Source organism: Plecotus auritus (assembly GCF_963455305.1).
Source record: "Plecotus auritus genome assembly, chromosome: 2".
Lineage (NCBI taxonomy): Eukaryota > Metazoa > Chordata > Mammalia > Chiroptera > Vespertilionidae > Plecotus > Plecotus auritus.
Genome location: NC_137771.1, coordinates 226,369,329 through 226,385,434, shown reverse-complemented (window position 1 = coordinate 226,385,434; position 16,106 = coordinate 226,369,329). Strand labels below are relative to the sequence as shown.

General features: G+C 50.1%; 1 protein-coding gene across 1 annotated transcript; it reads left to right on the top strand.

Annotated features, from left to right (window-relative positions):
• Nucleotides 1–6,772: 6,772 nt before the first annotated feature.
• Nucleotides 6,773–14,349, top strand: CBR3 (carbonyl reductase 3). Its single transcript, XM_080657935.1, has 3 exons — nucleotides 6,773–7,226; nucleotides 8,614–8,721; nucleotides 13,427–14,349. Exons 1-3 carry the CDS (start codon nucleotides 6,938–6,940, stop codon nucleotides 13,888–13,890), a joined length of 861 nt encoding a protein of 286 aa, XP_080514061.1. The 5' UTR covers nucleotides 6,773–6,937; the 3' UTR covers nucleotides 13,891–14,349.
• The last annotated feature ends 1,757 nt before the right edge of the window (nucleotides 14,350–16,106 follow it).

The following is a 16,106-nucleotide window of genomic DNA, read 5'->3' as shown; positions in this document are numbered from 1 at the left end:
GTTTTGGTAAGTAATATGGAAAGTTCTAGAGATATGTTACACAGTAACATGCACACAGTTAACACTGCTGTACTGTACACTTGAAAATAGTGAAGATGGTAGATTTTGGTTATGTGTTCCTCACCAAAAAAAAAAAAAGGATAATAAAGAAAAGAATAGCCCTAGCTGATTTGCCTCAGTGTATAGAGCATTGGCCCACAGACTGAAGGGTCCCGGGTTCGATTCCGGTCAAGGGCACATGCCCAGTTATGGGCTCAATCCTCGGTAGGGGGCGTGCAGGAGGCAGCCGATCAATGATTCTCTCTCATCATTGATGTTTCTCTCTCTCTCCCTCTCCCTTCCTCTCTGAAATCAATAAAATATATATTCAAAAAGAAAGGAAAAGAATAGCCATCCACACCTGCTGGTCCTGCCTCCTGTCTGAGTCTGTGGGGACCTGGGAGGACCCCACCCGCAGCACGCAGGCCTACAGTGCAGGAGAGGAAGGGGAGCGGGGAGCAGTGACGTGTTGGGGGTTTGCAGGACTTGCCACCTATGTGACACTCGCCTTGGTTCTGACCCTCGGCTTGGTTCTGACCCTCGGCCCCGTCACGGCTCACCCTGGGAAGGGCAGGGGCTGAACCCTGGGGCTGGAGAAAGGACAAGGGCAGCCGCCGGTCCAGCTCTCCTGGTGGCTCAGAAACCCCATCTCAACCTTGCTTCCAGGAAGCCAATGGGCCCGGCTCCTGCTGGGGTCTGCCCTGGGCAACCCAAATGTGAAAGCTGACAGCAGTCAACAGCGCTGCCTCCCAGGGGGCTGGAGACAGGTGCTCCCCATCTCGCACCTCTGCCTCCATTGCCATCTGCTTCTAGCAAAGAAGTGGCAGAGTCCTGGCTGTCACCCAGGAAGACCATGCACGGCTGTAAGCAAGTCAACACGCTGGTTTCCCGGGACCGTCTGCGTGCTGGAGAGCATACGCCGCACACCTCCCTGTGGTGTTCCCAGCTGCCAGGACTGCTCTAGCACTTTCTGTTGGGAATCCTCACCCGAGGACACTTTCCCATTGATTTTTAGTGAGAGTGGAAAGGAGAGAGAGAGAGAGAGAGAGAGAGAGAGAGAGAGAGACATCGATTAGGAGAGAGAGAGAGAGAGAGGAAGGGGGGGAGAGAGAGAGAGAGGTGTGAGAGAGACACATCGATTAGTAGAGAGAGAGAGAGACACATCGATTAGGAGAGAGTGAGAGAACGAAGGAAAGAGAGAGAGAGATGTGAGAGAGATGCATCGATTAGTAGAGAGAGAGACACATCGATTAGGAGAGAGAGAGAGAACGAAGGAAAGAGAGAGAGATGTGAGAGAGACGCATCGATTAGTAGAGAGAGAGACACATCGATTAGGAGAGAGTGAGAGAACGAAGGAAAGAGAGAGAGAGATGTGAGAGAGACGCATCGATTAGTAGAGAGAGAGACACATCGATTAGGAGAGAGAGAGAGAACGAAGGAAAGAGAGAGAGATAGATGTGAGAGAGACACATCGATTAGTAGAGAGAGAGAGAGATCGATTAGGAGAGAGAGAGAGAGAGAGAGAGAGAAATGTGAGAGAGACACATCAATTAGTTGCCTCCCACACATGCCCTGACTGCCGGGAATCGAATCTGCAACCCAGGTTCGTGCCCTAGACTGGGAATCAAGCCTGCAACCCTCCGGTGTGGGGGCCAACGCTCTAACCATTGGGTACACCGGCCAGGGCATCTGAGCACTTTTATAACATTAACTCATTTAAGCTTTGCAGCAATCACAAGACTAGAAACCACAATTATTCCCACCTTACAAATGAGCACACTGAGGCACTGAGAGATTGAGAACCGTGCCCAAGACCACCTGGCCCAGAAGCAGCAAAGCCGAGAGCAGCTCCATGGGGCACGGAGAGCTCCCCCTGTCCGCTCACTCCTGAACACGCCTGGACCCTAAGGTGCTCGGACAGTCACCGGAGGACATGAGTGGAGGAATGCCATGGACATCCAGTCCCCCGGATGACAACGGGCCTTTTCTTTTTTTTATAATATAGTAATATATTTCTTTTTTTAAATTAATCCTTATTGTTCAGAGTATTACAGATGTTCCTCTCCCCCCCCCCCATAGCTCCCCTTTACCCGGTTCCCACCCCACCTCAGGCCCTCGCCCCCCCGCCCCACTGACCTTGTCCATACGTGTAAGCTCTTTGTCCAATCTCTTCCCGCACCCCCCACACCCTCCTCCCCCCGAGAATTGTCAGTCCGCTCTCTTTCCATGCCCCTGATTCTGTTACATTCACCAGTCTGTTCTGTTCATCAGGTTTTTTATTCATTTGATTTTAAGATTCACTTGTTGATAGATATGTATTTTTTTGTCACTGTTCATATTTTTTATCTTTACCTTTTTCTTCTTCTTCCTCTTCTTAAAGAATACCCTTCAGCATTTCATATAATCCTGGTTTGGTGGTGATGAACTCCTTTAGCTTTTTCTTATCTGTGAAGCTCTTTATCTGCCCTTCAATTCTGAATGATAGCTTTGCTGGGTAGAGTAATCTTGGTTGTAGGTTCTTGCTATTCATCACTTTGAATATTTCTTGCCACTCCCGTCTGGCCTGCATAATTTCTGTTGAGAAATCAGCTGACAGTCGTATGGGTGCTCCCTTGTAGGTAATTAACTGTTTTTCTCTTGCTGCTTTTAATATTCTCTCTTTGTCTTTAGCCCTTGGCATTTTAATTATGATGTTTCTTGGTGTGGTTCTTTTTGGTTTCCTCTTGTTTGGAGTTCTCTGCGCTTCCTGGACTTGTAAGTCTATTTCTTTCATCAGGTAGGGGAAATTTCCTGTCATTATTTCTTCAAATAGGTTTTCAAGCCCTAGCCATTTGACTCAGTGGATAGAGCGTCAGCCTGCAGACTAAAGGATCTCAGGATCAATTCCTGATAAGGGCACATGCCCAGGTTGCGGGCTCGATCCCCCCCTGAGTAGGGAGCATGCAGGAGGCAGCCAATCAATAATTCTCTCTCATCATTGATATATCTATCTCTCTCCCTTCCTCTCTGAAATCAATAAAAATATACATTTTTTAAAAATAGGTTTTCAATATCTTGCTCTCTCTCTGTCTCTTCTTCTGGCACCCCCATAATTCAGTTGTTGGTATGTTTGAAGTTGTCCCCGAGGCTCCTTACACCATATTCATATTTTTGGATGCTTTTTTCTTTTTGCTCTTCCGGTTGGGTGTTTTTTGCTTCCTTGTATTTCAAATCTTTGACTTGATTCTTGGGATCCTCTAGTCTGCTGTTGAATCTCTGTATATTACTCTTTATTTCAGTCAGTGTATGCTTAATTTCTGACTGGTCCTTTTCCATTTTATCGGCATTCTCACTAAGATCCTTGAGGGTCTCACTAAGTTCCTTGGAGGTTTCTAGAATATTCTTGAGTAACCTTATAACTGTGGTTTTGAACTCTATATCCAGTATTTTGCTTTCATCCATTTCTTTCATTTGTGACATGTTTCTTTGTCTCCACATTTTAGCTGCTTCCCTGTGTTTGTTTCTATTTATTGAGTGGCTGCTAAGTCTCCTTGAGTTGATAGAGTGTCCTTGTGTGCTAGGTGTCCTATAGGGCCCAGTGGCTCAACCTCCCCAGTCACCTGAGGTGGACGCTCTTGGTGCACCCTTTTGTAGGCTGAGTGCACAGTCTTGTTGTAGTTAAGTCTTGATTGTTGTTGGTACACTGGGAGGAATTGACCTCCAGGCCAATTGGCTGTGAAGACCAGCTGTGTCTACAATGGAAGAGCTGCAGGAGACACCCTTACGGGGCAGGACTTGCTTCAGTGGGGCTTTGGCGCTCATTGAGTCTGCCTCCTGAGTGTGTCACTTATGGATGTGAAGAGTTGTAATGTGGTATGGCTTCACACTGACCACTGGGTACACTGGCTCTTGGATCTCCAAGGAGGTGCAAAGTCAGCCTCTGCCTGAGGCCACCCAGCAGGAGCTACAGAAAGATCTGGATTCCTCCTCTTTGTCTCGGGTTTGGAAGTGCCCAGATGAGGTCCAGCTATGTAGCAAGGCCAGCTGCTGCTGCCAGATTGATTGCTTTCAGCCACTGACCCAGCTGCTGCCTGTTTGACAGGTTTTAGGCTGAGAAAGGACAGGCCATTCCTATGCAAAAGCCACTGCCCACAGCTTGGGTGGGGTTGTAATTTGGGCGGGGCGGGGTCTCAGGGAATCACCAGGCGGAGTAAACAGCAATGGCTGCCAGTCAGCCCTGCACTGGAGAGGTCCCAGCGCAGGAACAATGACCGCTGCCAGCACCTCCATCTGGGAGAAAGCCGCCCTCACGTTCCTGCCCCGATGCCTGACAGTCCAGTTTCTCCCCGTATGTGTCTGGGTCCCCCAGAGCCTCACCCGGAACTGGAGTTCAGAGAAAGCTGGAGTTTGTATCTCCCTCCCGGTTAAAAAAGTGGCACACCCAGGTGCCAGCCCGTTCCGCGCCTCCGCGCCTCCTGCCAGTCTCACTGCGCTTTCTTCGCCTCTCTAGTCGTGGTACTTCCACTCAGCCAGCTTTCCCGTGGTTCTGGATGATAGCTTTTCTGTCTTTTAGTTGTAATTTTGATGTGGTTGGGGGAGGCAGCAAGTACAGTGTTTACCTATGCCGCCATCTTGGTTTCTCTTGACAACGGGCTTTTTGAACAAGAAGAACTTTGAACATACGCTGCTGGGAACGCTTAGGTCATAACCTAATTATCTGGGACACAAGGGGTAGTAGTGGCTCAGAGTAAGAGCAAAGTCAGTTTGAAAAGAATCACAGATAAAGCCCCAGTGTGGGACGTGCAGGAGGCAGCTAATCAATGATTCTCTCTGATCATTGATGTTTCTCTCTCTCTCTCCCTCTCCCTTCTTCTCTGAAATCAAAAAAATTAAAAAATTAAAATTTTAAGAAGTAAATTAGAAAGTACTTCAAACTGATTGAAATTGAAGCACAACATATCCATGTTTATTGAACGCTGCTAACTCAGTACTTAAAAGAAAATTGATAGCCCTTAATGCCTCTATTAGAAAAGAAGAAAGATCTCACATCAATGAGCGCACCTTCATGGTAAGAAACTAGAAAAAAACAAATAAAACCCAAAGTGAGTAAAAAAAATGAAATAAAAACTAGAACAAAATATAATATAACCAAAGAAAAAGATCAATGAAACCAAAAAGCTGCTGCCTTGATTAAAAAAATGTTTAATATAAACCTCTAGCCAGGAAAAGAAAACATGAAAGACACAAATTATTAATATCAGAAATGAGAGGGTGGCATCACTACCACTATTAAAAGGATTGATAAGGGCATATTATCAACAAATTCATATAAACAAAGTCAACAACTTAGATGAAATATACTATTTTTTAAAAAAACACAAATTAAGTGCCCACAAGAAACTGAATAGCCCTATATCTATTATTATTATTATTATTATTATTATTATTGATTTCAGAGAGGAAGAGAGAGATAGCAACATCAATGATGAGAAAAAATAATTGATTAGCTGCCTCCTGCACACCCCGCACTGGGGATCAAGCCCGTAACCTTGACATGTGCCCTGACTGGGAATCGAACAGTGACTTCTTGGTTCATAGGTTGTCACTCAACCACTGAGTCACATCGTGCTAGCCCTATATCTTTTTTTAAAAAATATATATTTTATTGATTTTTCACAGAGAGGAAGGGAGATGGATAGAGAGTTAGGAACATTGATGAAAGAGAAACACCCATCAGCTGCCTCCTGCACACTCCCTACTGGGCATGTGCCGGCAACCAAGGTACATGCCCTTGACAGGAATTGAACCTGGGACTCTTGAGTCTGCAGGCTGACGCTCTATCCACTGAGCCAAACTGGTTAGGGCTAGCCCTGTATCTTTAATAGAGTTCCAAATAATCCGCAGGTTCGGCGGAGGGGGGCATATATTGGTTGAGCCACAGTAAGGGACCGCACATAGCAGGTGCACACCTGCTCTGCTAGGGAAAAGCTGAGTCACGATGAGATGGAAGCTCTCCATAAACCCACAAGCCGCCAAGAAACGCCCGGGGATCGCACACACCCAGATTACACTAAAGAGGGCGGGTGGGGAGTTCTAATTGCCCATCCACACCTTGGCACACCTTTGGGATTCCTTTTCGGTTGAGCTTTGTGGGTACACAGGTTTCACTGGGAGAAAAAATAATTATCTATGTCACCTTGGACAAACCTAACGTGCAGCCACTTCGCAGCCGCGGGGGGCATGTAAGGATCCATGGAAAACATCCCAGTAAAAGACGGTAAGAGCGTCGCAGGCATCCCCTCCCGCCAGGGGGCGCACTGGGAATCACACAGGGGTGTACCCTGCGCGCACCTGTGGCTCTACTCATAGGACCGCGTTGCCCTAATTCTCTTTGGAGTGTCTCTTAAGCAAGCAACGTCCTCAGAAGCAGTTGCGAGTCTAAAATTGCATTGCATTTGAAGGAAAAAGCAAACACCCTCCTTTTACAGGGGATGATGGGCGCAGACCCAAGAAAATCAGTCAGCACTTCTTTTTCCCCGTTTGCGGTTCTCCTAAAATAGTTTCTTCTATCCAACTGCCCTGCGTCTCTAGGCCCTATCAACCCGTCACGGTCCGGTGTTGCTTTGGGAGAACGAGAACCACAACCGCTCCACAGGCTGACCGCGGCTGGCCAGGGCGCCGCGCGGGGAGGGGGCGGGCCCGGGAATGGGGCGTTTCCAAAGCTTCGGCAACAGAAGGCCCCTCCTTGGAGGGAGGGACCGAGGCCGGGCCTCGTTCTTCAAAGTCGCAGCACGGAATTCCAGAACTCAGTTCTGCACGGTTTCTCTGACTGCGGCCGGATCCCCGAAGTGGGTGTCCCCCGTGGCCTCTAGACCGCTCCGCTCTCCGTGCACGTACCCCGCGCGCCCCCCATCCAGCCATGTCGTCCTGCAGCCGCGTGGCGCTCGTGACCGGAGCCAACAAGGGCATCGGCTTCGCCATCGCGCGGGACCTGTGCCGCCAGTTCTCGGGGGACGTGGTGCTCACGGCGCGGGACCCGGCGCGGGGCCAGGCGGCGGTGCAGCAGCTGCAGGCCGAGGGCCTGAGCCCGCGCTTCCACCAGCTGGACATCGACGACCTGCAGAGCATCCGCGCCCTGCGCGACTTCCTGCGCAAGGAGTACGGAGGGCTCAACGTGCTGGTCAACAACGCGGGCATCGCCTTCAAGTGTAGGTGCGGGAGAGGGACAGGGAGGGCCCTGGGTGCCCCGAGGGTGTGGGACAGCGAGTCGCAGGCGCTCCCGCCCATCCGCTAGAGCGATCGGGAAAGGCAGCGTGCGCCCCTGTAGAGGGTTCTCGCTTGCCGGAGTTGCGGGAACGGTTCGCTCAGCGCCAAGTGGGCCCGGGTGCAGGGCACAGCGCGCCCCGCCCGCCCGCCCGCAGGCCTGTGCGCGCCTGTGCGCAGCCCAGGGCCCTCGCCGAACGGTCAGCTGCCCCTGTTTGCAAGTAAACCGCCTCCTGGGAGCGGGCCACGCCCTGCTTAGCTCATCAGCTTTCTGTCTAATGCAAGAAACATTCTCTCTGCGTAGGGTCTCCAAGCTCACTCGGGGCTTTCGCTTTCTTGAAAGGGCGCATTCACAGATGCCAGGAGCCATCTGCTCGGGACAGGAAATGAATCTCTGAGACTCGACGAGCACGCACTGGCACAGTAGTGGACTGGAGACTCTGTTTAATGGAGAACTTTGATAGGCTCTGGCTAAAAGGAAGCGAGCCTGTTCCCTCCCCCCGGGGAACTTGTGTTGGTTACCAAACGGACAAGGGTGGTTTTGAGTAGCATCTTTGATACTTTGCGGCGGGGTAGGGGTTAAAGCGATGACTGACTCAATTGCTCGATTAAGAAAGTTCCTGAGCTAAAAGCTGCGGGTAGGAAGAAGGAACAGGCCGGCCTCACTCACACCTAGTGGAGAACGGAGTAAAACGCGCTATGGCGAAGCGCGAATCTTCATCCCCTGGGCCCTCCCCATTGCTGTGCACCCCACCTGCCACTCAGTGTGCGGGCTTTCTGGGAGCGCAGGCAGGTGGCTGGCTGACACCCCCTCCCCAGTGGCTGAGGGACTGGTGGACAAGGGCCCGGCTTCCTGAGCTGCAGGTGGGGGAACACGGGCCTGCGCTGCCAGCCTTGCCCCTCAATGTGCGTGCCTTGGGCTCAGCCCCTGCGACCCCGGGCACCCGCTGCCATCGCCGAGCTCAAGGCGTGGCCCCACACCTGCTGAATCAGAATCCGCACCTCAACAGACCCACCAGGCGCCCCTCTGCCCGTGCAAGTCTGAGAAGCAAAGGCCAAAGCCCGGCTCGCCCGCAGCCCCGCCGCTGCAGCGTCACCTGGGAACGTGGGAAGTGCAAATGCTGGGGCCGCACCCAGACCGGCTCCATCCCACCCTGGGGCGGGGCCAGAGGGCGGTGTTCCAACAGGCCCTGCAGGTGATTCAGGTTCACGGCTGCAGTTGGGGAAGCACTGTCCTGGTGGTTTCAGAGCTGAAAAGTTAGCTTCCCCCTTTAATTAGAGAGCGGATCCGCTCTGCCTGACTTTGTCTTTGTTTCCTTCTCTTTTTCAAAGTTGATGATCCCACGCCCTTTGACGTTCAAGCCGAGGTAACTCTGAAGACAAACTTTTTTGCCACGAGAAACGTCTGCAACGAATTGCTGCCCATAATAAAGCCTCACGGTGAGTCCAGCGTGTGGATTGTCACGTGGCATCCCTCAGCAAGGAGTGCCAGGGGCTCTCTTCCCACAGGGGTCACCAGGGGTGCTGTTCTCTGAGGGGAAATAGAAAATGGCATCATTTTTAAATATATATATATATATATATATATATATATATATATATATATACACACACGCACACACACACACACACACACACACACACACACACACTGAGTGGCCAGATGATGATGATCTCTGAACACATAATAATCTGGCCACTCAGTATATATATATATTAATTAGAGGCCCGGTGCATGAATTCGTGCATGGGTGGGGTCCGGCCAGCCTGGCCAGGGGGAGGGGACATGGGCGGTTGGCCAGCCTACCTGCTGGTCAAACTCCTGGTCGAGGGGACAATTTGCATATTAGCCTTTTATTATATAGGATATACACTTAGTGGCCAGATTATTATGTGTTCAGAGATCATAATAATCTGGCCACTCAGTGTGTATATATATATATATATATATATATATATATATATTGATTTCAGAGAGGAAGGGAGAGGGAGAGAGAGATAGAAACATCAATGATGAGAGAGAGTCATTGATTGGCTGCATGCCCCTCACCAGGGACCAAGCCCACAACCCCGGTATGCCCCCTGACCAGAAATTGAACCCGGACCCTTCAGTCTGCAGGCCGATGCTCTATCCACTGAGCCAAACCAGCTAGGGCAAGGCATCATTTCTTTACAGTGCTGTATCTGCTCCTCACCCAAACATCTTAGCTTTAGCTTTAAAAGGTACGTATGACGACACATGGTGATGCTCTTGAGTCTCCCATGACATGAACTCAACCCTAGAACAATAGGGGTTGCAAGTCTTAAGAGTCCTCTTGCCTTTTTTTTATATATATATATATTTTTATTGATATTTTACAGAGAGGAAGGGAGAGGGATAGAGAGCTAGAAACATCGATGAGAGAGAAACATCGATCAGCTGCCTCCTGCACACCTCCCACTGGGGATGTGCCCGCAACCAAGGTACATGCCCTCAACCGGAATCGAACCTGGGACTCTTCAGTCCACAGGCCGACACTCTATCCACTGAGCCAAACCGGTTTCGGCATGAGTCCTCTTGCCTTTTTGCAACCTCAGGGAGTCCCCCTCCAGCTCCCCAAAGTGAAGGGGCCACACCCAGCTCCCCTGGGGTTGCGGGTGGTGTCCGACCTAGCATTATATGAGTTTCCCTGTATGTCTTTCTTCTTGCACCAAGCTTGGTCTCGCTGATTCAGAACACCCACCAGAACATTTTCTTTACTAGGAAATACCTTGCCCACACTGCAGCGTATTCAATAAATAACTTTAATTGTTTTTTGCACAAATATGTGTTGAGTGCCTCCCGTACCCCAGGCATTACTCTGGGTGATGTGTGCACAATGGGCCAAGACAGTCACCCTCGGAGACACTGAGTCCAGTGGGGGAGACTGTCATTAACAAAGAATCCCAAGCTTCTATTACAACCCCGCTGGAAGGGGGAGGGGAGATGGGGGGGGCGGGGGGGGGAAGGCTTGCTTCCCTGAGGAGTTTATTTCCCCAGAAGTCAACTGTGAGTCTAAGGAAAAACAACACTGTTGTTCTCATTAGAAATGCACTTTTTAAAATTTAACATTTTGAATAAAGATGACCTCTAGTGCAAAAACCTTAAAATCTAAAAAGTTGCCTGAGAGAGTTGCACCTGTATTGCCATCTGCCCCCACCCCAGCTTGCCCAACCCCTGTGTCCAGCCCCCACAGGTAATTCCCTTTATTGATTCCCCATCAGGGCACGTGCCTGGGTATTGGGCTTGAGCTCCAGTGTAGGGCGGGCCATCTGCCCCCACCCCAGCTTGCCCAACCCCTGTGTCCAGCCCCACAGCTTCTTCTTGGGGTGGGATCCTGGGAAATCCTCAGGGAGAGCTGAGGTACTGGCAGAAGGAAGCCCTGGGTCCTGGTTCATGGAGTTGGTGAGTGCCCAGGGCGAAGGGGGTGGAGTTTTACATTCAAATCTAAGCAAATCTAAACGCGCATTTTTTTTTTTTTTTTGCTCCCTTTTTTACACAAAGGGGGACGTTAAGTAGAATGCTCGCCACCTGGTTTCCTTCATTCACTCTATCTGGGGCTCTTTCCAGCTCAGGACAAAGGTTTCTTATCCTTTTTTATTTATTTATTTATTTTTAATATATTTTATTGATATTTTACAGAGAGGAAGGGAGAGGGATAGAGAGCTAGAAACATCGATCAGCTGCCTCCTGCACACCTCCCACTGGGGATGTGCCCGCAACCAAGGTACATGCCCTTGACCGGAATCGAACCCGGGACCCTTCAGTCCGCAGGCCAACGCCCTATCCACTGAGCCAAACCGGTTAGGGCTCTTATCCTTTTTTACTGCTGCGTAGCATTTCACTGTGGGGGTGTCTCTCTCCAAGTACCAGGATGTCTTCTCCCTGTGGATTATAGAATCATAGAATTTGAAAGCTGCAAGGTGCTGGAGAAACCTTAGGTTCCTACACCTTCCCTTTCAGAGAAGGAAACTGAAGTGAACACAGCCAAGTGCTGAGAGAGCTGGAAACAGTACCAGGGTTCCTGACTACACCCCTCAATCAAATCAGGATAATCAGTCCTGGTGAAGTCAGGGTTGCAGCTGCCACGTGATTGTGATCGCAAACCAAGCCCTTTGCAAGAGAAAAAAAGGCGAGAGGGAGGGTGGGGCTCAGGGATCAACCCAGGACAGGTGAGTCCCTGGAGGGCAAAATGCTGAGCATTGGTGCTTCTTGATTTGTAGGGAATTGCTAGCTCCCTGAGTTAAAAGCCACTCTTTATTTAGCTTTATATAGGTTAATTTAGGTTTATATAGGTTATATAGGTTTATATATATTCAGGTTAATTTTTTTTATATTTTATTGATTTTTTATAGAGAGGAAGGGAGAGGGATAGAGAGTTAGAAACATCGATGAGAGAGAAACATCGATCAGCTGCCTCCTGAACACTCCCTACTGGGTATGTGCCCGCAACCACATACATGCCCTTGACCGGAGTCGAACCTGGGACCCTTGAGTCCGCAGGCCGACGCTCTATCCACTGAGCCAAACCGGTTAGGGCTCAGGTTAATTTTTTTAAATATATTTTTATTCATTTCAGAGAGGAAGGGAGAGAAACATTAATGATGAGAGAGAATCATTGATTGGTTGCCTCCTGCACGCCCCCCCCACCACCACCACCAAGGATGGAGCCTGCAACCTGGGCATGTGCCCTAACTGGGAGTCAAACCAGGGCCTCCTGTTTCATTGGTAGCTGCTCCATCACTGAGCCTCTCCCGCCAGGCTATCTCACTTTAAAGAGCTATTTCTGCTTGCTTATTTGTTGGAGATTCTGAGTCAATAGGTTAAGGAAGTGTCAAGCCACTAGGGGGAGCAACTAGCCCACTCTTTCTAAAAGAGCGTTTCTGGACCAGCGAGGCCACCTGGACCGCAGCAGAGGAGGGGGAGGAATGGCTGTAGCCCTTCTTGGGGTTGATTGCACCCATCTGGCTTCTGAGACTGTCACCCCTTGGCCTCTCCCAGAGGCGTGTCCCCAGATCAAAGAGGACACTTGCCTGGCTGGTGGGGCTCAGCTGGTGAGAGCAGCGTCCTGTGCACTGAAGGTCTCGGGTTCCATCCTTGGTTGGGGCTCGAGCAGGAGGCAACCAATTAATGTTTCTCTCCCACATTGATTGTTTCCCTATTTCTTTCTTTTCTTTTTTTTAAATATATATATTTTATTGATTTTTTTAACAGAGAGGAGGGGAGAGGGATGGAGAGTTAGAAACATCGATCAGCTGCCTCCTGCACACTCCCCACTGGGTATGTGCCCGCAACCAAGGTACATGCCCTTGACTGGAATCGAACCTGGGACCCTTGAGTCTGCAGGCTGAGCCAAACCGGTTAGGGCTGTTTCCCTATTTCTTTCTCTCCCCCCCAAAACCCACAAACATATCCTCGGGGAGGATTAAAAGAGGACACTTCTTCCTCTTAGGTTTTGTATTTTCCTCAGAGGCATAAAGTAGCTCCCATAATTTGATTTTCTTTTCTATCTTCCATTTCCATATATATATGTTTTTTTAAAAATATACACATATTTTTATTGATTTCAGAGAGGAAGGGAGAGGGAGAGAGAGAGATAGAAACACCAATGATGAAAGAGAATCATCCATCGGCTGCCTCCTGCACGCCCTACACTGGAGCTCGAACCCAATACCCAGGCCCTGACGGGGAATCAAACCAGGACCTCCTAGTTCGTAGGTCGATGCTCAACCACTGGCCCACACTGGCTGTGCTAGCTTGGTGTTGTTGTTTTTTTGTTTGTTTTTTGTTTTAATATATTTTATTGATTTTTTACAGAGAGGAAGGGAGAGGGATAGAGAGTCAGAAACATCGATGAGAGAGAAACATCAATCAGCTGCCTCCTGCACACCCCCTACTGGGGACATGCCCGCAACCAAGGTACATGCCCTTGACCGGAATCGAACCTGGGACCTTTCAGTCCGCAGGCCGACGCTCTACCACTGAGCCAAACCGGTTTCGGCTAGCGTGGTGTTTTTAATCAGCAATTAAACCTGCAGCATGATTCGATCACAGTCCATCGTGGCACAGTCAGCCAGCGACGGCCTGTCTGTGTGACCTGCTTCCGTGTTGTCGTTATGGTTCCAGGCAGAGTGGTGAACATCAGCAGTCTCCAGGGTTCCAGAGCTCTGGAGCAGTGCAGCCAGCCCCTGAAGGAGATGTTTTGCTGCGAGGCCCTCACAGAGGGGGACCTGGTGGAGCTCATGAAAAAGTTTGTGGAGGATGCGAAAAACGAGGTGCACGAGAGGGAAGGCTGGCCCAACTCGGCCTACGGGGTGTCTAAGTTGGGGGTCACGGTCCTGTCCAGAATCCTGGCCCGGCGTTTGGATGAGAAGAGGAAAGCCGACAGGATTCTGCTCAATGCGTGCTGCCCCGGGTGGGTGAAGACAGACATGGCTGGGGATTTCGGCTCCAGGACGGTGGAGGAGGGGGCAGAGACCCCGGTCTACTTGGCCCTCCTGCCTCCGGATGCCACCGAGCCTCAGGGCCAGCTAGTCCGGGACAAAGTGGTCCAGACCTGGTGGATATCTTCTATGGTGCTCACTGCTTAATAAAGGCGGCCGGGCGAACGGGTTCCGGGGGTGTTGCCTGGTGTGTTTCTGTCCTGCAGCGGTGTGGACTGAGATCTCCCGTGGGAAGAGGTCACGTTCTGAAATCCAGCCGAGGGACTTTGTTACGCCCGAACTCGGGCCTTGGAGGAAGGACCTAGTCGTGTGGTTGTCAAATGTTAGCGGGCATCAGGATCAGCGGGAGGGCATGCACGTCCTTGCCCAGGGCCGGGGCCCAGGAATGCGCGCTTCTCACAAGTTCCCAGGGGCTGCTGGGGCTGCGGCCGCCCTTGGAGAGCTGCTGGTCTAGGAGGACTCGAGACGATGGGGGTTTCCCAGCTGCCCTCTGCTGTGCCTAGGCTGCTGACTCTGGAGAGATGATGACTTAGCCTGTTTCCTTAGCTCTGCACCTCTGCCTCTGCCTTGTATCCCATTGTTTTATTACATTTGAGTACATTTTATAAAAGACATATTTTATTGATTTCAGAGAGGAAGGGAGAGGGAGATAGAAACATCAGTGATGGGAGAGAATCACTGATCGGCTGCCTCCTGCATGCCACCCTCCCACCCGCCCCCCCACCCCCCAGGGAGCGAGCCCACAACTCTGGCATGTGTCCTAACTAGAAATCAAACTTCAACCTTCTGGTTCATAGGTCGATGCTCAACCACTGAGCCACGCAGCCGGGCTAATTTGAGTGCATTTTCATTGGTTCTTTTTTTTAAAAAATATATTTTATTGATATTTTACAGAGAGGAAGGGAGAGGGATAGAGAGCTAGAAACATCGATCAGCTGCCTCCTGCACACCTCCCGCTGGGGATGTGCCCGCAACCAAGGTACATGCCCTTGACCGGAATCGAACCCGGGACCCTTCAGTCCACAGGCTGACGCTCTATCCACTGAGCCAAACCGGTTTCAGCTTTCATTGGTTCTTAAGTCGTAGATGTAGCTTGAAGGACGCGGGCAGAATGTCTTCTATTTATTTTATTTTTTTCGGGGATGTGATTTCTTCCATAACGGGTTTTTCTTTTAGGCTTTTCATTCTGTGTTCTCCCCAGATTGTTTGCAAGGTTGTCCTGCCCCCTTTTTCATCTTGTTCCGTGTCCAGACCATCTCTTTGCTCCAACATATGCAGATGTCTTCTCCTTAACCTGTTCCCCTCCACTCGGGGCTATAGCCCGGGTGATTCTTCAGAGGCCTTCCCTGCCCCTTCTGTACTCTCTGACTACAGGCAACTCCACATTCACTGCCTTCATTTTTTAAAATATATTTTTATTGACTTCAGAGAGGAAGGGAGAGGGAGAGAGAGATAGAAACATCAATGATGAGAGCGAATCATTGATCGGCTGCCTCCCACAGGTCACACACTGGGGATCAAGCCCGCAACCTGGGCATGTGCCCTGATTGGGAATGGAACCATGACCTCCTGGTTCATAGGTTGATGCTCAACCACTGAGCCACCCTGGCCGGGCCACATTCACTCCTTTCAAATGAGATTGGTTTGGCAACCAGCCTCCCAGGTTCTGTTTATTCCCTGTAGAAATAAAGGATCTTGCTAAAAAGAAGAAATATACTTGCAAAGAAAGTTTGCAAAGCATTCAAGACCTCAGTCGGAATGACTAGCCAGACAACAACACACATACAACAGGTGCACAGTGGACAACGTACAAAGGGAAGGAAGCCCACATGTACCCAGCTTATGACAGGCTGTTCACAGCGGGGACAGCAACACAAAGGTCACACCTCCTGACGACAGCATTGCAGGGAAGTGGGGTAACGCTGTTTTCCACTGGGAATCAGTGACCATGAACACGCACAAGGTCTCCCAGCAAAAGGCCCGTCTAGCTCTCTCAGCCCTCACCTCACTTTTTAAATGTTTTTATTGATTTCAGAGAGAGGAAGGGAGAGGGAGAGAAAGATAAGAAATATCAACGATGAGAAAGAATCAAGATTGGCTGCCTCCTGCCGAAACCGGTTTGGCTCAGTGGATAGAGCGTCGGCCTGCGGACTGAAGGGTCCCGGGTTCGATTCCGGTCAAGGGCATGTACCTTGGTTGCGGGCACATCCCCAGTGGGAGGTGTGCAGGAGGCAGCTGATCGATGTTTCTCTCTCATCGATGTTTCTAGCTCTCTATCCCTCTCCCTTCCTCTCTGTAAAATATCAATAAAATATATTTAAAAAAAAAAAAAAAAAGATTGGCTGCCTCCTGATCCCCTCCTA

Bases quoted from the DNA above. Each gene is read 5' to 3' on its own strand.
- CBR3 (XM_080657935.1), top strand. From the start codon at position 6,938: ATGTCGTCCTGCAGCCGCGTGGCGCTCGTGACCGGAGCCAACAAGGGC. The intron at 7,227-8,613 runs GTAGGTGCGGGA...TCTTTTTCAAAG, and splicing joins CGCGGGCATCGCCTTCAAGT to TTGATGATCCCACGCCCTTT. The intron at 8,722-13,426 runs GTGAGTCCAGCG...TTATGGTTCCAG, and splicing joins GCCCATAATAAAGCCTCACG to GCAGAGTGGTGAACATCAGC.